Source organism: Dryobates pubescens, chromosome 2 (genome assembly GCF_014839835.1).
Source record: "Dryobates pubescens isolate bDryPub1 chromosome 2, bDryPub1.pri, whole genome shotgun sequence".
Classification (NCBI taxonomy): Eukaryota; Metazoa; Chordata; class Aves; order Piciformes; family Picidae; genus Dryobates; species Dryobates pubescens.
Window position 1 is genome coordinate 18186270 of NC_071613.1, and position 23502 is coordinate 18209771.

Below are 23502 nucleotides of genomic sequence, written 5' to 3' on the forward strand. Positions count from 1 at the left end.
TGTCATAGACTACAGAAGTGTAAAAGGGAACAATTTGATGGATAATGCAGAGTAAAGCCAGCTCTCATACTCTCATACCTGTTCTAACAATGATGACATGGGGAAACAGGTACAAAGCATCTAATTCTCTTTAATTGGTGTATATGAGGTATATAACAAATTCATTACCATACCTGCATAGAAACCAGAGCTGCAAATATTAAGGAGCCATTTTAAGATGTCATTCTGTAGATCAAAATCACACTTTAGGTCCTCCTGCCAAAGTAAGTCTGTTTTTATGTTTTTCAATCAGTATAATATGTCCCTCCCAAGAACTTGGAGACTGCTTTATATCCAACAGCAGCATGTAAATGAAAACTGATGAATCAAAAACCTTGGAAGCACATTACAGCAGGAATCGCTTTCTGCCTGCAGTGTGGTTTTGTCAGTGTGTGAAGCAGTGTAAGCAGCACTTTGGTCTCACCTGAAACATGCTGATTTTTCTGAGTAAGAGAAGAGTCTGTGATTCCAATGTACCCTTCCCACAACAGATAATTCTCCCTCTGTCTGAGGGCAAAGCATTTTCACCTATGACATATGGAGGTGAAGATTTAAAGTTGATACAAGTGCTCAAGATGAAACCATTCACAGATTGCATTGGATTGGAAGGGACCCTGAAAAGTCATCTTGTCCAACCCCACTGCAGTCAGCAGGGACACCTCCAATTAGGATGCCCAGGGCCACATCAAGTTTTATCTTAAATGTCTCCAGTGATGGTGCCTCAACCACATCCCTGGGCAACCTGTTCCAGTATTTCACCACTCTCTTTGTGAAGAACTTCTTCCTTATGTCCAACCTAAATCTGCCCTGCTCCAGTTTCAAACCATTGCCCCTTGTCCTCTCACCACAAGCCCTTCTGAACAGTCCCTTCCCAGTCCTCCTGTAGGTCCCCTTCAGAAATGGAGCTCTAAGGTCTCCCTGGGCCTTCTCCTTCCCAGGCTGAACTGCTCCAACTCTCTCAGCCTGGCCTCACAGTAGAGGTGCTCCAGCTCTCTGATCATCCTGGTGGCCCTCCTCTGGACCCACTTGAGTGGTTTAATTCTTGTTCTTTTAAATTGTATGATAAGCAGACTGTAATAGTGGTGCTTTCCAGATTTAGGCTTTTCTGGAACAACTTGCATTTCTCAGTGCTTGCTTTGCAGCTCCAATGGCATGTGTGGGGGGGTGTCTCTTAGTCCCTTTGTCCCCAGTTAATTTGCACACCTTGCAGCTCATGAAGAATAATATAAAGCAACATCATTAAAGAGAGTCAAGGAGAACATGGTGAGATTTGGGATGATTACAGTTGGAATGACTTTGAATGTGTTCATTTCCATGCCTGAATAATCAGTGCCTTAATTAATAAGAATAAATAAAGGATGTATGCTAATTATAGAGCACTGAACCTTACAATGAATAAGAACTCTTAAGAATTTTTCTTATAAAGCAAGGACGAAAAAACAAATTTGTGCTGCATTTGCCTAGAATGATGCCAGCTGAATGCTGTCAGTTTTGTTGATGCAGCTTTATGTGTAATTAAGCAAAACCCATTTGTCTGTAACATTAGGTTTTTTTATCCCAGAATGGTGACATTTTAAATCCCAAAATACAGGATTATTTTAGAATGCCTGATACTGAGTATAGAGTGAAAGGTGTGTCAGGGGAAGCCAAGCAAGCATCTGCTTCTGAGCTGATGTGGGATTCTGTTCTATGGGCCTCCCTTTATTTTTCCCCTGGTACATTTAGCAACACATAGCAAGTCAGCTAAAACCACTGCCTTTGCTCTGGGGTAAACTGTGCAAAGCCATTACGTTTTCCATGGGTTTGTTCAAAATTTGTCGCAGGTCTCTTGAAGACTGGGCCAGAGTTGGAATGAAGTTGGGGCACGCTTCAGCTAACTTGATGTGAGCCTGGGCTCCACATAAAACCACAACCCAGTTGTGCTCCCTCTCAGCTTGCATTTTCTGAAGACAGGAATTCAGACACTCTGCTAATTATTGCCAATAGAAATGTAAAGGGCAAAACAAGTACTCTAAAATCTAGGTTTCCAAGCATGTATCACCTGTAAAAATGGTTCTCAGACATCACTTTTTTGACACTTTTTTGCTTTAGGAGAAAATATCAAGCTCACTGGCATTACAAAACTTCTGTGTTGGTTCTCTGCTCTTATCAAGCATCAAACTCTTGTTTACTGCATGTGTGATAAGAGTTTTTCATGCATAAGTGCTCTGGAGGGAAAAAAATAGTCCCTTTTTATTCTGTATATTAAGAATCTTAAAGGAGAACTTCAGAAACAGTTCATCAGCTAGCTATGCAATGAACTCAGCATTACTCCAGACTCAATAAAATCAGAATAAAGCCAGCTCTCATACTCTCATACCTGTTCTAACAATGATGACATGGGGAAATAGGTACAAAGCATCTAATTCTCTTTAATTGGTGTATATGAGGTATATAACAAATTCATTACCATACCTGCATAGAAACCAGAGCTGCAAATATTAAGGAGCCATAAAATCACAACCGTTGAGATCTTGCTTCTTCGAGTCCAACTACATGCAGAAGCCTGTGAAAATAGATTCAGGCCATCAATTCAACAGTATTTGAATAGTTTCCCTATTCAGAGGAAAATATTTCAAATTCTTTATTATATTTCCAAATGGCTGAACTCAGGTCAGCTGAGGTAACTTTCTGACCTCTCCATCCATGGTCTGGTTCATCTGTTCTAAGTGTACCCAGTTAAGTGTTCCTGTTTCAGGGAGCACTTTGCATGTTTGGATGCTTGTGTAGTATTTTCTGCCATAGAGTGTTATAAAAGCATACCTGTGCAAACAGACTCCTGCTTTGTATTCACTAGGAGGCTTTGTTTCACTTTCCAGGTCCGTAGAGAGTACAGGAAATTCTTCAGAGCCAATGCTGGAAGAAAGATTTATGAGTTTACCCTTCAGAGACTTGTATGTATATATCTGTGCAAAACATATGTGCATTTTCTGTGTTTCAAATTCTTCTTTGCTAGCAAACATCACAGCTGTGTTACGGCTGGGATAGTCTTTGTAAGGAAATGTCCAAACCAAGCGTATGGAAAATGGACAACTTAACTATTCTGATGCTTTAAAGAAAAGTTTTATAGTAGTGAAAAAGGTGCGGGAATGGTGCTAACAAAGCATTTGCCATATCTAAGTTGGCATTTCTCAACATAACTGACTTAAAATCCATATTCAGGTTTGTGAAAGCTGAGAGTTGTTAGTTGAGTCTTTTTAACCACAGAGCATGTGCCTGTTTCAGTAACTCTGCTATTTGGACATTAATAAAACATCTTACTTCACTTTTATCCCAGATGCAAAAATACTTCCTGGAAATGAAGAATAAGATGCCTTCTTTATCACCAATAGATAAAAACTGGCCAGCAAGACCTTACCTTTTCTTGGATTCCACTCACAAGGAACTAAAGAGGATTTTCCATCTGTGGAGGGTAGGACACATTCTGGTCCAGTCTGTACAGAGCTTCATCACATTATTTTTTTGGGGTAGTTTTCTTCATGAAGGGTCTATTTTTAGGATGTATTTCTTCCCATTCTAGCCAGGATGATTTTATTTCTGTGGAAGAAGTGTAGGTTTTGCTCACTATCTTTGGCCTGCAAGGAGTATAACTATCCTTCCTACTCCTTTCTGGGGCTAGAGAGAGAGGATTGCTTCCTGCCGTCAGCTTTTGACTTAACAGTAAAGCAATATACTGTTGCCTGTTAATTGGTAGCTTATAATAGTTGTGTCCATGGCCAGGGGTGGGACTAACTGCAAGAAGTTGGAAGTACTGAGTGGAATTTTTTACACAGAAACTGTGGTTAGCTGAAATCTGGTTTGGATCTTTGGCTGGAGAGAACAGCTAGAATCTGTATAAGTGCTGATGAGATGTTTTACTGAGCTTTTGAGCTGTGTTTTCTGTGAATTATCAGGGAGCAGTTTTTCTTTCTGAGCCTGCAAAATTCATCCTCTCAGCTGGGGTCTGTTCTTTCTCTCTGCTTCCATAAACTTCCCCAACTGTGGAACTGTAGATATCTGTAAACCTTTTTGGCATAGCCTTTCAGTGACTGCTATCTGATAGATGAAACTCATGTTCAAACACAGCATGCGTCAAAGAGATATTTTAGATATTGGTTTTGGTGCCATTCAGAAGTATCTAGAATGTGTAAGAATAAAACCACCTCTGTTTGCTACAGTGGCATGTAGGATGGAACTGAGTCACTTCTGAAGCATACAAAGAATGTGCATCTTGAGCAATAGGCAAACATTAGTCTGTGGTGCTACTGCTTCAAAGCAGATTTGGAAGGATATTTTTATGGTTTGTTTAATATGTTGTGTTTTGTAGTGTAAAAAGTACAGAGACCAGTTCACAGATCAGCAGAAGCTTATCTATGAAGAAAAACTGGAAGCAAGTGAACTTTTCAAGGACAAGAAGGCTTTGTATCCAGCCAGGTATTGACTTAATCTGTTGCTTTTAGTGTACAATAAATTCCCTATCCTTACCTAGATTTAAGAAACAAAGCAAGATTTTGCTTTTTATCTTAAGCAGAAAAGTTCATTTTCCTTGCCTGACAAATGTTCCTCCATCACTTGACTTCACAATCTTGGAAATGAAACCTTGGTTTGCTTCTAACTTCAGTGTTATTGCAGGCCACTTGATCTTGTGATACTGAGCACTTCTGTCCAGCAGTCGTGATGTCTTGTTGTTCTAACCCCCTGCGACCTGCTCACATCCTTGTAGAAGGGACTCTTACCCTTTCCCCCAGTTTCCATCACACTGCTTCCCACAACTACAGGGTGAACTGAAAGGCTCTTAAGTGACAATGGCATTCCCAGATGAGCTGTGCCAGGGACCTCTCCTATTATGTTCAAACCTGACACATTCAGCATGACACTAATGTGAAGACTGGTGATTAAAGAGTTAGATACAATGAGACACAGCTTTTGAAAATGATACTTAAAAAGCACTTGGAAGTTTGTTTCCAGCGCTTTGGAAGCCATAGTTTGAGCTGAGCAGGAGCAAGGCACTGTGAAGGAGAAGCAAGGTTCAGAAGAGGGAGGACCAGGAATCTGCAGGAGATAATGAGAGCAGTTCCATGCACGGACAATCTCTGCTCGGTTGTTTGTGTGTTTGTTGGTCTTGTTGTGTGTAATTTTTTTATTGAGACATTCCCTTTCTTTCCTGCAATTGACTCAGCTGATGCTTCTCTTTCTTCAGTAGATCACTTATTTAGTGGCCGTAGATTTTAACCTGCAGGTTGTTCCTTATTTGCTTTGGGATGTCTTTTGCTGCTGCTGGGAAAAGAGAAAAATCCTGCCTTTGGTCTGTCCTAGAAGCAAGCAGGTCTGTTTTCGTTTTTTGCTTTGAGGCAGTGTAAATCTGATGAGCACAGAGCTCCTTGGAATGGAGTTTTATTTATATCCTTAGTTTGGTGCTTCTTGCACCAAGACTGAACAATTAAATACAATGCAACAAAATACACATCTGAGTTGCTTTTATCTGAGACATTATTAAGTGGTATCTGTGATAGAAGCTCAGTCTTGATTCATTTCAGTTTTAGCTTGTAGGTCATCATTGTTTGCTTCAGGATAAAGTCCACAGGGAATCTACTGGTTAGGGTGACTATGGCTATACTCTGCTCTTGTGAGACTCCATCTTGAATACTGTCCAGCACAGAGGCACACAGATGATGGAGTGGAACATCTTCCTTGCGAGGAATGGCTGAGGGAACTGGGTCTCCTTAGTTTGGAGGAGACTGAGGGGTGGCCTCATTCATGTTTATAAAGATGTGAATGGCAGTGTCAGAAGGATGGAGTCAGGCTCTGCTCAGTAATGTCCAGTGATAGGACAAGGAACAATGAGTTCAAGCTGGATAAGAGGAACATAAGGAAAAACTCTTCTGCTGTGAGGGTAAAAGAGCCCTTGATCAGGCTGCCCAGAGAGATTGTGGAGACTCCTGCTCTGGAGACATCCAAAATCTGCCTGGATGCATTCCTGTGTGACCTACTCTAGATCATCCTTCTGTGGTGGGGAGGGGTTGGACTTGCACAATCTTTTGATGTCCCTTCCAATCCCTAACATTCTGTGATTCTGTAATTCCGTGATGATGGTTCCAGGAGGATTGCTTCTTCCCTGAGGTTTCTATTTAACTCATGTTTCCTTGTCTTTTTCATTGTGCAGTGTTGGGCAGCCATTCCAAGGGGCTTACCTGGAAATCAGCAAGAACCCCAAGTACAAAAAACTTAAAGATGCTGTGGATGAGAAGATCATTATTGCAGAAGTTGTCAATAAGATCAACAGAGCCAATGGGAAGGTAATAACATGGAATTGCTGTATCCAGAAGGTTAGCTTGTGTGTGCTATAAATAAACTGAAAGGGAGATGTTGTTTCTGTCATGGGATAGACTGAGGATTTTAAAAATGCCTGGGTTTAAGGGCAAGGCTTATTGTTAGGTGGAATTTTGGCTTCTTTGATCAGGGGACAACTTTTACCGCACCTGACCTGCTGGACCTAGATGGGGAGAATCTATCTAGTAAAGAGCAAGAGGGCTCTAGCACTAGAGTTGGCAGGGCTCATTGGGAGGGCTTTAAACTAGGTTTGAAGGGGGTGGGTGATGAAACCAGTCTCTCTGGAGAGGAGAGAGAGGGACATAAACTAGAGTTCAGTGAGAAATCAGCAGCCCAGCTGAAGTGCCTGTACACCAATGCACGCCGTATGGGTAACACACAAGAGAAACTGGAAGTCTTGGTTCACCAGGAAAACTATGATGTAGTTGCCATTACAGAAACATGGTGGGATGATTCACACAACTGAGTACTGCACTGGGTGGTTACAAGCTCTTTAGGTGAGACAGGCAAGGGAGAAAAGGAGGAGGGGTGGCCCTGTATATTAGGGAATCTCTTGATGCCACAGAACTTGAGGTTGTGGATGAAAGGATTGAGTGCCTGTGATTAAAATCAGAGGGAGGCCTAACAAAACTGACATCCTGGTTAGAGTCTGTTATAGACCACCCAACCAGGATGAAGAGGTTGATGAAATATTCTATAATCAACTGGAGGCTGTCTCAAGATCATCAGACCTTGTCCTTGTGGGTGACTTTAACCTGCCAGATATCTGCTGGGAACTTAACTCAGCAGAGAGGAGGCAGTCCAGAAGGTTCTTAAAGTGTATGGAGGACATCTTCTTGATGCAGCTGTTAAGTGAGCCTACCAGGGGCCAGGCTCAGCTTGACCTGCTGTTCTCAAATAGATAAGGGCTGGTGGGAGATGTGATGGTAGGAGGCTGTCTAGGGTGCAGCGACCATGAGATAGTGAAGTGTTCAATATGCAGGGAAATAAGGAGGAGCAATAACGGAACTCTCACTTTGGACTTCTGGAGGGCAGACTTCAGATTATTTAAGCAACTAATTCAGAGAGTACCCTGGGTAGCAGCCCTTAAGAACAAAGGGGTCCAGGACAGTTGAACCTACTTCAAACAGGAGCTCTTGAAGGCACAGGAAATGGCTGTGCCCACATGCTGAAAGATGAGCTGGCAGGGAAGGTGACCGGCCTGGATGAGCAAGCAGCTCTTGAAGGAATTAAGGGGGAAAAAGAGGGTGTATCACCTTTGGAAAGTGGGGAGGCAAGTCATGATACATTTAAGGATGCTTTTAGGTCATGTAGGAGAAAAATTAAGAGAGGCAAAAGCCCAGTTAGAACTCAAGCTGGCCACTTCTGTGAAAGACAATAAAAATCATTTTTATAAATCTATTAATGCTACAAAGAGGGGCAGGAAGAACCTCCACTCTTCATTGGACCTGGAGGGGAACATTTACCTGAAGATGAGGAAAAGGCTGAGGTTCTAAATACCTTCTTTGCCTCCATTTTCAACAGTAAGGCAGGAGGAGTTCAGGACAAGTGGCCTCCTGAACTGGTAGATGGGGTCAGGGAGCAGTATTATCTGCCTGAAATCCAGGAAGAAGTAGTTAGGGACTTGCTGAGCCACTTGGATACTCACAAGTCCATGAGACCAGATGGGATCCATCCTAGGGTACCGAGAGAGCTGGCAGATGAGCTGGCCAAGCCACTCTCCATCATTTACCATCAGTCCTGGCTCACTGGAGAGGCCCCAGATGGCTGGAAACTGGCCAATGTGATGCCCATCCACAAGAAGGGCTGGATGGAGGAACCTGCAAACTCCAGGCCTGTCAGCCTGACCTCAGTGCCAGGAAAGATTATGGAGCAGATCATCTTGGGGGCAATCACAGTACACCTGCAGGATGGCCAAAGGATCAGACCCAGCCAGCATGGATTTAGGAAGGGCAGGTCCTGCCTCACCAAACCGATCATAGGATCAGGTGACCCGCCTGGTGGATGTGGGGAAGACTGTGGATGTAGTCTACCTGGACTTCAGCAAGGCCTTTGACACCATCTCCCACAGCAAACTCCTGGCCAAGCTGTCAGCCCATGGCTTGAACAGGAACACTCTGTGCTGGGTTAGGAACTGGCTGGAGGGCCAAGCCCAGAGAGTGGAAGTGAATGGTGACACTGCCAGCTGGCAGCCAGTCACTAGTGGTGTCCCCCAGTGATCAGTGTTGGGCCCAATCCTATTCAATAACTTTACTGATGATCTAGATGAGGGGATTGAGTCCACCATTAGTAAATAAGCAGATGACACCAAGCTGGGGGCAGGAGTTGATCTGCAAGAGGGTAGGAGAGCTCTGCAGAGGGACTTTGACAGGCTGGACAGATGGGCAGAGTCCAACAGCATGAGATTTAACACATCCAAGTGCCAGGTTGTACACATTTGCCACAGCAACCCCATGCAGAGCTACAGGCTGGGGTCAGAGTGACTGACGAGCAGCCAGACAGAAAGGGACCTGGGTGTACTGGTTGCTACTAGGCTGAACATGAGCCAGCAGTGTGCCCAGGTGACCAAGGTGGCCAATGGCATCCTGGCCTGCATCAGAAATAGTGTGGCCAGCAGGAGCAGGGAAGTCATTGTGCCCCTGTACTCAGCACTGGTTAGGCCACACCTTGAGTACTGTCTCCAGTTCTGGGCCCCTCAATTTAAGCAGGATATGGAGACTCTTGAACATGTCCAGAGAAGGCCAACAAGGTTGGTGAGGTGTCTGGAGCACAAGCCCTATGAGGAGAGGCTGAGGGAGCTGGGGTTGCTTAGCCTGGAGAAGAGGAGGCTCAGGGGAGACCTTCTTGCTCTCTACATCTACCTGAAAGGAGGTTGTAGCCAGGAGGGGGTTGGTCTTTTCTCCCAGGCAACCAGCACCAGAACAAGAGGACACAGTCTCAAGATGTGCCAGGGGACAGTTCTTCACAGAAAGTTATTGGCCGTTGGAATGTGCTGCCCAGGGAGGTGGTGGAGTCACCGTCCCTGGAGGTTTTCAAAAAAGGATTGGACATGGCACTTGAAACCATGAGGTGTTGGGTGATAGGTTGGACTTGATGATCTCTGAGGTCTTTTCCAACCTTGTTGATTCTATGATTCTATGGTGATTTTTAAACACCTGGTCTAAATTTATGTCAGGGTTACCAAAATCTGCTTTGGCTTTGTAGTTTTCAGTGAGTTTCCCAAACCAAACTGGCATGTCAGCACCTGGTAACAGACTTAATTGATTCACAACTAGATGGAAGCTCTGCATCAACCTTAGATCTTCATTTTGGCAAGTGATGAAAAAAGATATTTAGAGAAAATTGTTCAAGTATTTAGGAAACTTAACGTTTGAAGGTTCCCATTGTCATTCCAGCTCCTGATAATCACATTTGATTGCATTTTGAAACAGTGAGTGGCATATGTGGTAGCTTTGCCTGTCTTCTGAGCGGTACCAAAAGCTCTTTGGAGTGAAGAGGCAGGTTTCCTGCATCATTTGAACAAAGCTGTTCAGTGTGCTGGGTACTTCTTTATTCTGCCATCACAGAACTTGTTCTGCATTTAAATCATATTGATTAAAAGAGGAAGTCATTATCCTCCTCGAAGAAGTGTAACTGTTTTCACTTCATCTGCCTAACTCTTAGAAGTAGTAGATGTCATTTATGCATCTGTAGGAGAGACATTAGGTTGCCTGTTGTGGATGCCAAGTTAATTTCTTGGTTAAGATGACAGTATCTGCCCTGTACTTGCATAAGATACAACTCTGAAGAATTAACAACAACAACAAGAGGAAGAAGAGGAGGAAGAAGAGAAAGAAGAGGAGGAGGAGGCAGAAGAGGAGGAGGAAGAAGAGGAAGAAGAAGGAGAAGGAGAACAAGCAGCAGCAGCTATGGTTCTGTGTGCTCAGGACAGCTACTTCTTAATTCTATTAGTTAAGATTTTAGTCATTAAGGTCTTACAGAAACAAAAGCCATGCATAGGTTAAGTTCTCACTTCTCTTTCTTGTTGTTTCCTAAGACAAATTGAAGAACACACATGTCTGTTGTTTGCAAATATGCTAATCCTCCTCAAGTAAGTGCCAACAGATAAAGGGAGGAGAACAGAACACTGAAAATAGCTGCATAAGTTGTGTTCTGTAATGCAGTTTTGGTGAATCACAGTAAACACTGAGTCTTAGCCTTGATTGAGCTGTATCATATGGTCATGATTCCTACATGTGCCAAGATTATGAGCTCTAGGAACTGCCTGAAGGTGCTCAGTAAAGACCAGTTCTATCTTTCTAGGTAATGGTTTGCCTTTCTGTATTGTCACAGGCCACATCCAGGATTTTCTTACTCACCAAAAACAACGTCCTGCTTGCGGATCAGAAATCTGGGAATATCAAGTCAGAGGTGCCACTGGGAGATGTTACCAAGGTGTCCATGAGCTCCCAGAATGATGGCTTCTTTGCAGTGCACCTCAAGGAGGTGGGTCACAAGTTTCTAATACAATAAGAAGACCTTTTTACAGGCAGTGTTATAAAATGGTTTATTCATTATGGTGTAGCATTAAATCATAGTGGTTTAGAACTTCCTAGAACTTTGCTGTATCTGCAAAACCTTTTATTCAGAACCACTGCAGCCAAATGAGAACAGTTGTTATGTAATGAAGGGGGTTGGACTAAACCATCTTTCAAGGCCCTTTCCAACCCCTCACATTCTATGAACAATCATTTTCTTGTGAAAATCAGACTTCACCTCTTCAGGACTGGAGTTTTCCATTGGCAGCAGGGATTTTTAATTCAATTTTGATCCCCTGTGACAGTGTTTTCCTTTTTTAGCTGCTCACTTAATTCTTCCTGACACATTGGTAAAAATATTTCTCTGCTCTTTATGTGATTCCAAGAAATCCACCTTATGGCACAGCTAATTTGGTTCCTCAGGTTTATGTAACTTAGCTCATTGCTATATTTGCTTCACTGTCAGCATTGCTCTGCTAAAATCATTAAGCTGGGATTTGTCTTCTAGCTTGAATGGATTTGAAGACTATCATGGTTAGTGTATTCATCCTGACCTTCATCCTATTTCTATTCCCTTCTGAAAATACTGTGAGCTTGCTGCTGTGTAGCCAGGAACAGGAAGCAGAAACACTACAGCTTTGTAGGACAGATGACTGTGACCCTCCTTTAGGGTCAGAAGGGTGTTTAGCTTTCTCAAGAGGTTTGGAGTTTATTTGAGAGTGAATTGCATGTTGATACTAAAGACTGCACTGCATCCCTATTTAATTTGCAAGTCAGAAGACTTTGTTGCACTGAGAAGAGAAGGTTCCTTGTAAAACCTCCTGCTTGGCTGGTATTTAATATTTTCCATATTCTAGATGTTGCTAGTCCTGACTACTTCCCTTTCTGTTTCAGGGGTCAGGAGCAGCTGGTAAAGGAGACTTCCTGCTCAGCAGCGATCACCTTATTGAAATGGCCACTAAACTTTACCGCACTACTCTCAGCCAAACCAAGCAGAAGCTCAACATTGAGATATCTGATGAGTATGTTTCTCGTTTGCTTAACTGTGCAACTTGTTTGCTTAACTTCCTTCAGCACAACCTGCTAAGTCAAGTATCTAATGTTAGAAAAGAAAACACTGTTGTGGTGACTACTACTTCATTTCTCCTGACACTGTACTTGTAAATAAGGATCCCATTTTCAATGTCTACTCATGTCTGATATTACCTTGGCTCTTACTTCCTTGAAAGTCATTATGTGAAAATGTGGTTTTTCTCAAGGTAGCTTCAAATAGGGCTACAAAGCAGAATTGCTACTGCAGAAATAATTGAGAGATGTGAAAGAATGGTTTTGTGTGTGACTGAAAAGTTCACCTATTCCCACGAGATATTTATTGAGTAGAGTGGACACTGGGTGCCAGCCTCTACTGAAAGCAACCAAAACAGAACGAAAAACTCTTCCCCAAACACAGGTAACGATGATGCTAGTAATGATAGGCTAGAAGGCTTGACTTTCTCTTCCAGGAAGGTGAAAAATGTGTGACTACCATTCCTACTGATGGTTTTAGACCCACCTGTTGTTATTTGCGGGGGGTGGAGCTGTTAAAAAGCTTGGTTTGATAAAAAGCCTGCATAATAGTGCTCTCTGCTTGGTAAAGTTTCATATTTTGGCCAAAAAATAAGGACTACACTTGCAGTGTTTATAGCCACAGCCTGACTGCAGTGGGTTTGGACAAGATGACCTTTGAGGGTCCCTTCCAACCCAATGCAATCTGTGAATCTGTGTGTGAACTCCTAAAGCCTCTTGAGTCCGAGTCCTGCACTCAGCCCAGTGCTGTTACACAGTTTGTTGTGTGAAGTGACCCCTGCTTTCAGTAGCTGGAACCTTCTAACAGTAGTGTCTGTAGGTAACAACTGAACTTTTCATGTCTGCACCACACTGCTAGAGTCATGATGGAGAGTACTGTTTGTATCTGTTCAGATCTGAAGGTTTAGTTACAAGCCAAATTTGCTCTTCCCTTGAAAATTACATCTGCCATTTTCCTTTGTTCTGTTACCAGATGTGATTTAATGTGATCAAGGGTGTGTCTTTTTAGCCTCTTAAGACTGTGTCTGTCCCCAGTAAATTTCTAGTTCAATGATGGCTACAAAGAAATCAACTGCTAAGTTTAAGTAAGAGTTTAAGCATGCAGAGTTTATGTCTGGCCTCCCCACTTGCCTTAGGTCTGGAAAACAGTCTGCTCCCTAGGAGTCTTGCATTTGGGGATGTGGTTTTGTTTCTTGTCTTGCAGATTAAAAACATTCAAGTGGACATTGCTACTGACTGCTCCCAGACTAAATAATTTAAAGTTCTTAGCAGCTCCATCTCTGCTGGTTGTGAAGCAGTACTTGGAGCTTAGGGATTGAGGAGAAAACATGGCTCTATTTTGACTACTTTTGGGGAGGAGAGCTGATAGAAGCAAAGCTGCTGTTGATTCAGGGGCACAATAAGAGACAAACCATTTATATATAGAATATGGGAACAATGAGCAGAGGCAAAGGCAGTGCTGGTGACAAGAGATGATGTCTGCAGGACCTCCTCCTGTTCTCTGGATGCTTGCATGGCTGGGAGCACTGAACAAGTTAATCTCTGTGCACTAGGGAAGCAGGAGCGAAGGGCAGCTCGACACAGCAGAGGCCATTTCCTCCCCTGAGCTCTGCCGTCAGCTTGATTTGTGGGTTCCGGCTGCAGAACAAATTCTTTGAAGCTTTTGGCCTCTGCTGGAAGACTGTTTTTAAGGATGCTCAAAGGGAAAAATGTGCTGTATTGTAAAGAACTTTTTAGGTCAGCAGCTGCTGCCTGTGAGCCAAAAGGCAGTGCTGCCCTGTGTAATGCTTTTAATCTTCATACCCAGAACAGTGAGAAGTTTGAGGCTCTAGAGGGGCCTGTGGGCATTTCCTTCTTTTAAAGCAATTCTCCACTTTCAATGAAATTTATCTTCCTGAATTAATTTATCCTGAATATCTAAATTTGGAGATTGCTGGGAAGAAAGGGGATTTTCCCAATTGCTAAGTAGAGGGCTCTAAAGGCTAACTAAGAATTAGAAATATGAGAGCTGCTAAAATACCAGACACAGATGAATTAAGTGTAAGCCAGAAGAGCAGCACCCGTGATGCTCATAGAATCATAGAGTGCTTTGGGTTGGAAGGGACCTTAAAGACCATCTAGTTCCAACCCCCCTTTGCCATGGGCAGGGACACCTCCTCCTCAATCAGGCTGCTCAAAACTCCATCCAACCTATCTTTGAACACTTCCAGGCATGGAGCCTCCACAACTTCTCTGGGCAACCTGTTTGAGTGCCTCACCACCCTGATGAGGAAGAATTTCCTCCTCAGGTCTAATCTCAACTGAGCTTCCTCCAGTTTGAAGCCATCACCCCTCATCCTGTCACTCCATGCCTGTGTAAAAGTTGCTGTGCAGTTACAGAAGTTGCTACGTTTCTGTAGAATTATTTAGCATCCTACCATGAAAACTGAGAAGACCCTCAGGATGATGGTGAAACAGCTGGAAGTAGTCTTTGCTGCATTTCTGGTACACTAGAAATTCTGATTTAAACCACCTTCTTTCTAAGGGAATCTAAAACTGTATCTACTGTAAAAGGTCCACAGTTACAGGCAGAAGGCAGTAATTAGGAGATTCTACTGGAAGGAGAATCAAACTATAGTATAACCTGTGGCTTTTGTTAATTCTCCAACTCTTACTGTTCATACAGACCTGAAAACAACATCTTTTAGAGCCATGCTCTGAACCAACAGGAAAGATTCCTGCTTCTCATGTCACTTACTATTTTTTTCCCAGTCTTTGAGTAAAATCTGTCTTCTTCCCTCTCTTAGATTCCTGGTTCAGTTCAGACAAGACAAAGTGTGTGTGAAGTTCATCCAAGGCAGCCAGAAAAACGGCAACATCCCAACCTGCAAGCGAAAAAACAATCGGCTTCTGGAAGTGGCTGTCCCTTAACTGCAGCTGGTTGCCTCTCCCTTTCATGGACTTGTTTCTTTGTAACAGTGCAATTTTAGTTGTTTGGTTTTGCTGGTTTTATCCCTTTCTGGAGATGTTGATGGCTTATAGCTTTAGAAACCTGTGGCAAAACATTCGCTCAATCCACTTTTTAATCTTTTTTTTTGTTTATGCCAGAGTTTTAACCCTCGAAAATGCAGATTTTTACCAGCTGGCACATACCTGTCACACATGAACCATTCTCTTTTGTTTAGCAGTCTTATTTTAGCGTAGCGTACCATAAAGCCACATTATTAATGATCAATTACTCATATCCCTTAGGCTAGAGGTCCACTTAACAGGAACTGTGCATGGCCTTGATGCTTGATGGCCACTGGTGCCCAGGGTCTTTTTATACCAACCTGTTCTGGCGTTCTCCGGGGGGAGCAGGATGGAGACCAGCACACTAACTTCTGTAGTTAACACTAGGAACCCTGTGAATCCATGTTTTAGTCAGTGCAGCACAGCAACATCTAGTTCTGCCAAACAGAAGGAATACATGATTATACAAGCAGCTGTATGGATCATTCTATAGTACAACCTGCAGCCATTTTGAAACAGGATTTTTAACCAGGTCAGATTTTTTTAACGACTTTACAGAGCAGGAACCAGTACCACTCAAAAAAGCTTTCACCAAAGCTACACAACTTGAGGCATGTTTTCTGTTCTGCTTTTTTTTTTTTTCCTTAACTTTTACATCACCAATTAAGATTAGAGCCAGGGGTGGGGTGGGGGGGGGGAAGAGGCAGTAGTATTCCTACCATAAGTAAACAGTGAATATTTAAACAGTTAGTTACCCAGTGGAAGGCTCGAGCCTTTCTTTTAGCTACCGGCATGTACAATGTGCAATAAAACACATGAGACATTCTGTGGGGAATTATTTATAAAGCATTTTTGTGTGCAAGAAGAGAGGATTGGTGCAGACTGCATAGACAATGTAGGGGTTAAAATAGAGCTGTGTTGTTCAGTTGCAGTTTTCTAGAGTAGTTGTCAAGTTGGGAAAAAGACTTAGCCCCCATAAAAATGCTTAATGGAGGGAGGGAGGGGGGACAACCCTGTATATAAATTGTTATCATGGTAATAAAACTGGTAATAATTCTGTGCTGTTTGGTACTCCTATGTCATAACCATATTTTTGTACTCCAAGCTATTTTATATAATCTGTGTGCCTGATGTAAATGTGTGCACAGAGAATACAATCAGGAGCTGCATTTCAGTGTAACTGACTGCGCTTCATCTTTTGTAAGCCAGAAGCTGAAATCCTGAAGAGGACAGACACGTTTTATAGATAGAGGTAACTGCTCAAGTGAAGGGTTTGTTGGATGTGGCTGGCTGATTTGTTGATGCAAGGACAGCGGAGAGAGCATTGTAATTTTTGCAGTCTGATCTAGGAAAGATTAAGACTCTGAGTATCTGATGTGCAGTGCTGGAAGTCCAAGCATAAATAAAGGCAAGATAAAGAGAAGTTCAGTCTCGTTACTCTCCCTGTGGTAAAGTGATGTAGTGCTTGTGGCTGTGAAGGCTTCTCTGCCTAGTTCAGCATTAACACCGGTGCAGAAACAGCCTTTACTGCAAAAGATAGCTCTAGTGGTTATCAGTCTGAAAAAAACAACTGCCTTAGGTTAGACCACATTTTGCTTTGGGCTCAAAGTACATGGTTTTGCTATGATTTGGATACAAAACACTTGTTTTAACTGGCTGCTTTAAATGTTGCTGTTAAATGTCCAGGCATGTATCCTTGAAAGGTGGGAGCAAGCAACAGCTCTGTTTCCCAAACCATGACAAAAAGCTACTCCTTCATTGTGATCTGAGTTTGGCCTTTTAATCATAAAAACATAGAATTATTTTGGTTGGAAAAGACCTCCAAGATCCTCAATTCCAATCACTGACCCAACACTACCATGGACATTTAACCATGTCACAAAGTGTCAAGTTCACACACCTCTTGAACCCCTCCAGGGACAGCGACACCACCTGGGCAGCTTGTTCCAATGCCTGACTAATAGTTGAGTCAGGTGAATAATTTAATTAATTTGAAATAATTTGACACATACTGTAATTACAGATGCTTATGAAGATCTTGGTATCAATTTGCAATGCAGAATCAGAATACTTCAAAGGAATTATTCCACTGCCTGAAAAAGACAACACATACTCATAGAATTGTAGAATGCTTTCGGTTGGAAGGGACCTTTCAAGGTCATCTAGTCCAACAGCAAGCGGGGATATCTTCAACTCAGAGCCCCATTCAACCTGACCTGAAATCAGTCAGGGTTGGAAGGGACCACAAGGATCATCTAGTTCCAACCCCCTTGCCATGGGCAGGGACACCCCACACTAGATCAGGCTGGCCAGAGCCTCATCCAGCCAGGTCTTAAACACCTACAGGGATGGGGCCCCAACCACCTCCCTGGACAACCCATTCCATGGCTTCACCACTCTCATGGTGAAGAACTTCCTCCTCACGTCCAGCCTGGATCTCCCCACCTCCAGCTTCATTCCATTCCCCCTAGTCCTATATCCTGATATCCTGAGAAGTCCCTCCCCAGCCTTCTTGTAGGCCCCCTTCAGATACTGGAAGGCCACAATTAGGTCACCTCAGAGCCTTCTCTTCTCCAGACTGAACAGCCCCAACTCTTTCAGTCTGTCCTCATAGGAGAGGTGCTCCAGCCCTCTGATCATCCTTGTGGCCCTAATAGTTCCAGGGCTGGCAGGTCTACCACCTCTCTAGGCAGCCTGGGCCAGTGTTTCGCCATCCTCAGCATAAACAATTGCATTCTTGTATCTAGTCTGACTCTCCCTCTTTTAGTTTCAAACGAATACCCCTTGTACTGTGTCACAACAGGCCCTGCTAAAATATCTGTCTCCATTTTTCTTACAGGCTCCCTTAAAGTACTGAAAGGCTGCAGTGAGTTTTCCTTGAAACTTTCTCTTCTCCAGTCTGAACAACCCCAACTCTCAGCATTTCAAACCTCAAAATCCTGTACTAGAATTCCTGCTCAGTAAGGATTGGAGGGTTTGTAAAACTGTTCACCATCTTGAAAATCTCACAGTAGGAAGCACAAGGAGCATATTGCTACAGCAAATACTAAAGTAAGGAAAACAAACATTTAAAGTCTGGTGTCATCCTGTAGAAGCTTGCAAGTAGGAAATGGGAGAGTTTAGGTATACCTGGATATTTGGTCTGTGAAATTAGGGTGTTGCAGAATAATGTTATGAGCCAACAGTGTGCACTTGCAGCCCAGAAGTGACATCCTGCATCAAAAGCAGCATGGCCAGCAGATCAAGAGAGGTGATTCTGCCCTTCCACTCTGCTGAGACTCTACCTGGAGCACTGTGCCCAGTACTGAAGCCCTCAACACAGGAAGGACATGGACCAGAAGGCTCTTCTGGAGCAGGCCCAGAAGAGGGTCATAAAGACGATCAGGGGGCTGAAGGACAGGCTGAGAGAGTTGGGGTTCAGCCTGGAGAAGAGAAGGCTTCAGGGAGACTTGAAGGGTGCCTGCAAGAAGGCTGCAGAGGGACTGTTTCCAAAGGCCTGCAGCGACAGGACGAGGGCTAATAGATTTGAAATTAGAGAAGAGCAGGTTTAGATTGGATGTTAGGAACAAGTTCTGTACCATGAGGGTGGTGGAACACTGCACAGATTACTCACAGAGGGGCACCACACACGCCTCCTTGCCAGCTCTGTGCATGCAGCAGGCAGTGTGCACGCGTTGGCACCAGGCCTCAGGCTGGCCCAGCTCCAGGCCAAGAATCCCTTCTCCCATCCTTCGCGAACACGGCATAGAACTCACAGCAGCTCAGCGATGCAGGGAATGCACCACCAGCAGTCCCCAGCTCCTCTTCAAAGCAGGCCCAGCAAATACAGCGCCAGGATGTATTGTCAGGTCCTCCAAGCCTGGCTCCTCCAGCCCATTTTCTGTGCAGAGTCTGGCAATGGATGTAAAGATGGAAGGCAGGAGAAGAAATGTGGGGAGGAAGCGCCATCCTGGCATGCTTTGAAAGCCGGCTCCTTTGCTCCAGATGTTCCAAATCACATGTGGAGAAGTGTTTGTGGTCAGCTGATGCATGAAACTGATTGTTGATGGTCTCCTGAGACGGCCTGCGACAAATTGAATAATAAAAATACTAAAAATAGCAGAGTTATTCCCTGAAAAAGCAAAGTTCCCACAATCCAATGGGCTGGGAAACTTGAACTTTCTTTGGACACAACGTGCTCTTTTGTCATGCATGTGCTCTTCAACTTTCAACCATGGGTCTCTGGGTTTTTTTTTCTTATGACCCTTTCTCCTCCTTCCAGCTCTAAGCAACCATGGTCCCACCCTCCCCAGCCTCAGCAGCAGCTCAGTTGGCCACTGGCCACCAATGTGAAAACCAAAATCCCCTCACTTCCGGAACCTCAGACTTTGGTCCCTGGTGTCACTGGTTGGTGTGAGTTTGCAGAGCCTTTTCCATGGGGAATGTGAGCTCACAGGAGAATATCCTTGACAGTCATCTCATTCCAATGTTGCCTGCTCACATTCAGCTACAGTCACAACCTTCCTTCCTCAGTGAATGGGCACCCAGGGGGCACCCAGGTCCTCAACCACAGTGCTCAGTGAGATCAGGTCCCTTTTGAGAACTTCATAGTTTATTGAGTGGAAGTGGGTTTTTTGGTGGTGAGAGATGATGTGCTGCAATCTGCTTGTGCTGCAGTAATGAATTGCAGATCTGGTGGCAGAGATGATGGGTAATGACAAGCTATGGAAATGTCTGGCGTGTTCAGAGTGAGGTCTTGTGTCCTTCACTAGCTGGGAGCAAATTATAGAAATCAAAGATTATTATTCTTTTTTTTCCTTCCAAAGAAAGCTACACTACAAGTATAAGGCTCCACTACAAGAAGATGAGACAAAATTCTTTTCAGTGGTGCCTGGTGATAGGACAGGGACAATGGGCACAAACTGGAACACAGCAAGTTCCACCTCAACATGAGGAAAATCTTTGCTGTGAGGATGCTGGAGCCCTAGAGCAGGCTGCCAGAGAAGTAGTGGAGTGTCCTTCTCTGGAGAGGTTCCAAACCCACCTGGACATTGAGATCCTGGGCAACCTGCTGTGAGAAATCCTGGTTTAACAGGGGGGTTGGACTGGATGATCTCCAGGGTCCTCTGGGATCCTCTCCAACCATGCTGGCATTCTGTGATTTTTGTGTCCTCCCTGACTGTGGAGTTTTGCTAGCTAAGCATCTGAGGAGCAGCTGTTCTGTGCCCATGTGAAAATGAGGCACGCAGCAAATTCAAGGGTAGAGTAAAACCAAAGATATGGAGCAGGGTGGGATGAAGAGCACAAATGCTTTAGGAAATCTGTAGAGGAAATACAAAAAAGGCTGCAGTTTCATAATGAAATTAAGTTTGTGCTGAGCTGTTGGTCTGAAGTTTAGATCCCACATGATGTTTTGAAAATAGCATTTGGAAGAGATTTAATCTGCTGACAGACTGCTCTGTCCCAAAACCACCAGCACAGTTGTCTCTATGAGTATCTTCCTGCCAGGCGCTGCCTGAAATAGTCTTAACAAAAGAAAGAAAAGTGATGCTGCTGCTTCTGCCATGAAGACAACAGGCATGGCTACAGTCGCCACCCTGAATTCCCTCCAGGCAATGTCCTGGATGGCTTTCTACCATGAGTGATGGCTCTCTCTGCATCTTCGTAATTAACCATGCTGCTGAGTCAAAATGTTGCACAAGCAGCTCAAGATGGACATGAGCAACTGTCCTGCTTACCTAGGAGAGGACACAGAGAGAGACTGGGAGCTCTGCCTCCACTTGTATTGCCTGCTTCCTTGAGCATGTAACTCCCCATCCTCCCTTCTTGGATGTGGGAGGTCTGTCCTTGCCTGGGCCTGGGCTACCAGCCTTCATGATCCATGCTTCCTTCAGCAGCAGCTGCTGCCTTCTCCTTTGACACAGTGGTTTAAAACCTTGTTGTTTGTGAGAACTTGCAATTTCTCCCCCCGTTTATGGGAAGATACACATCTATTTAATGTTTTCTCATAGGTCCAACCCTCCCATGGGTCCTTCCTGCAGCAGTTCCCTGGATCCATCACTGGTAAATGCACCCAGCTCTCACTACTTGAAGAGAATTGGCTGTAGAGTGAACCAAAGGCAAAATTGATTTCCTCCAGATCTATTCATCAATCACAGTTTGCCCTGGATGACAAGGGAGAATCATAGAATGGTAGGGGTTGGAAGGGTAATCACTGAGTCCAACCTCCCTGCCAGAGCAGGATCACTTAGAGCAGGCTGCATAGGAACACATCCAGACTGGTCTTGGAAGTCTCCAGAGGAGACTTTGCAACCTCTCTGGGCACCCTCTTCCCGGGTTCCAGAACCCTCACAGTAAAGGAACTTTTCCTCATGTCCTCACACATGTTCCATCAGGCAGGTCTGGGGTTCTGCCATGGAGCATGTGTGGCCAAGGCAAGCTGGAGACGTGCAACATGCAGCAGCACTGTCCTTTATTTTGCCTGCTCCCTAATACATATGATGAACATGGGGGACTCCAGAGGTCTCAGCATGGGCTAAGCCTGCCTCTTCCTCAGACTTGTTTCCTCCCCAGGAAGGTAGGAATGCCAGGAACCCTCCTGGCAGTGCCCCTTCCCTGACGCCTGGCAGAGGAGGTCTGCTCTCAAGCTATGAATCACACTGCATTTATGGGAGAGCCCTTAAACATGGGATGAGCACCCATAGGAGGCATTAAACAGGCATAAAAACACTAGATTATCAATATCACAGTTGGCTTCCCTACTCTGCAATGTGACTCCGTCCTCCACAGGCTGTTTGTAACCTGCTGCAAATGAAGGTTTCCTGGCTTATACCAGCACCTAATAAAGAACTTTAAATAGGGGAGGCTGGTAATTGTGCAGGATACATGACAAATATATTTAATCCTTCTTCAAGTGCAAGAAGGTTCAGCTCTGTGACATGCTACTGTCTAGCTCCTGTGGCTTACTACACACTCTGAGGACAGTACCCCATCCACAGCCCAATCATGGGTTGTTGTCATGCCCCACAGATTCACAGGAAAGTCCTCCAGATGTTTAGACCCATGTCTTGAAATCAGTTTGAGAGTCTATCAAAAGGATACTTAGCAAAACAAAGTGGTTTGTATTTTCTCAAGACAGTTTCATAGAATCAATAAGGTTGGAAAAGACCTCAGAGATCAAGTCCAACCTGTCACCCAACACCTCATGACTAACTAAACCATGTCTTCAAATGCCACGTCGAATCCCTTTTTGAACACCTCCAGGGATGGTGACTCCACCACCTCCCTGGGCAGCACATTCCAGCTAAGAAGCGTTGGTAATTTTAAAGATGCTTTCCAGACCTTCAGTGCAGCTTTCCTCTTGATGCTCCTTTGTCCCAGTTGAGCATCATCTTGCCTGAAATAGTCTGAAAAGGTCCTTACTTTGAAGTGAAAGTGAAGGCAAATAACTCACTGCACATTGCCATTAGAGCTCCCTTTCCATCTGAGCAAAATCTGCTTTCAAGAGAGATGCACCTGGATGACCTCATTGGGAGGACAAAGCTTTCAACAAGCAATGTAGCAAACAAATACACCTCACCCTGCTTCATCACATTCACTTTTCCACAACTGCAATCCTGACTGCTAGCAGCCTTTCATCCAGTTGCCTCCTGTCCTCCTCTCTCTTTTCATACCCCACACCTCTCCAAGATATGGCTCTCCACACTTTTGTGTGCATCTTAACCACAGAATCCCAGCATGGTATAGTGGGAAGGGACCTCTGGGGATCTTATAGTCCAACCCTGCCATGCTAAAGCAGGGTGACCCAGAGCAGGTTGCCCAGGATCACAAGATCCTGGCAAGTTTGTAATCTCTCCAGAAAAGGAGACTCCACAACCTCTCTGGGCAGTCTGCTCTAGGGTTCCAACACCATCACAGCAAAGGAGTTTCTCCTTAAATGTAAGTGAAAACTCCTGTGTCCCTTGTGCACAGTGTCCCTTGTGCTATCACCATACACCACTGAAAAGAGCCCAGCCCCATACTCATGACCTTCTTCAGTTTAAGATCTCCTCTTTTCATAGTCCATCACTGCAGCTGTCTACACTTGTCTCTTCCAACAGAGAGAAAGGGGGCAAACATTTTGAGCCATTTGATTATATTAAGCATAACATATAAAGAATAAAAATAAAATGGCAAGGGCTAGGAAGATGCTGAGAAGACTGAGGATGAAAGGCTGAGAGACCTGGGGCTGTTCAGCCTGGAGGAGACTGAGAGGGGATCTTCTCAGTGCTAATTGGCAGGTGCCAAAACACACCATTTTCATTAAAATCTTTCTTATAAATACATCTGGAGCACTTACTGCACTGACTGAACTCTAACTTTAACTTGGATGTTGGCATTCGCAGCATGAAGACTGGTTAAGATGTTGGGGTTCCACCACAAGTACAAGGTTGTGCTTGACAGGTGGAGGCAAAAGGGAATTGGCAAAAATGAGAGGTGAGCTTTGCACTGGCTGCTATGTCCTGCAGGCAGAGCAAACCACCAACCTCACCCAGAAGACACCAAGGAACTAGACAACATCCTC

At 44.2% G+C, this 23502-nt stretch overlaps 1 protein-coding gene across 3 annotated transcripts in view; it reads left to right on the top strand.

Annotated features, from left to right (window-relative positions):
• MYO1B (myosin IB) overlaps nucleotides 1–15641 on the top strand; it is a 147216-nt gene extending 131575 nt beyond the window's left edge. For all 3 annotated transcript variants that reach the window (XM_054171309.1, XM_054171315.1, XM_054171324.1), the window contains 7 exons: nucleotides 2898–2972; nucleotides 3356–3490; nucleotides 4385–4491; nucleotides 6221–6353; nucleotides 10720–10872; nucleotides 11799–11926; nucleotides 14756–15641. In XM_054171309.1, the coding sequence (XP_054027284.1) occupies nucleotides 2898–2972; nucleotides 3356–3490; nucleotides 4385–4491; nucleotides 6221–6353; nucleotides 10720–10872; nucleotides 11799–11926; nucleotides 14756–14879 (855 nt within the window). In that variant the 3' untranslated portion in view covers nucleotides 14880–15641. The remainder of the gene's footprint in view (nucleotides 1–2897; nucleotides 2973–3355; nucleotides 3491–4384; nucleotides 4492–6220; nucleotides 6354–10719; nucleotides 10873–11798; nucleotides 11927–14755) is intronic.
• The last annotated feature ends 7861 nt before the right edge of the window (nucleotides 15642–23502 follow it).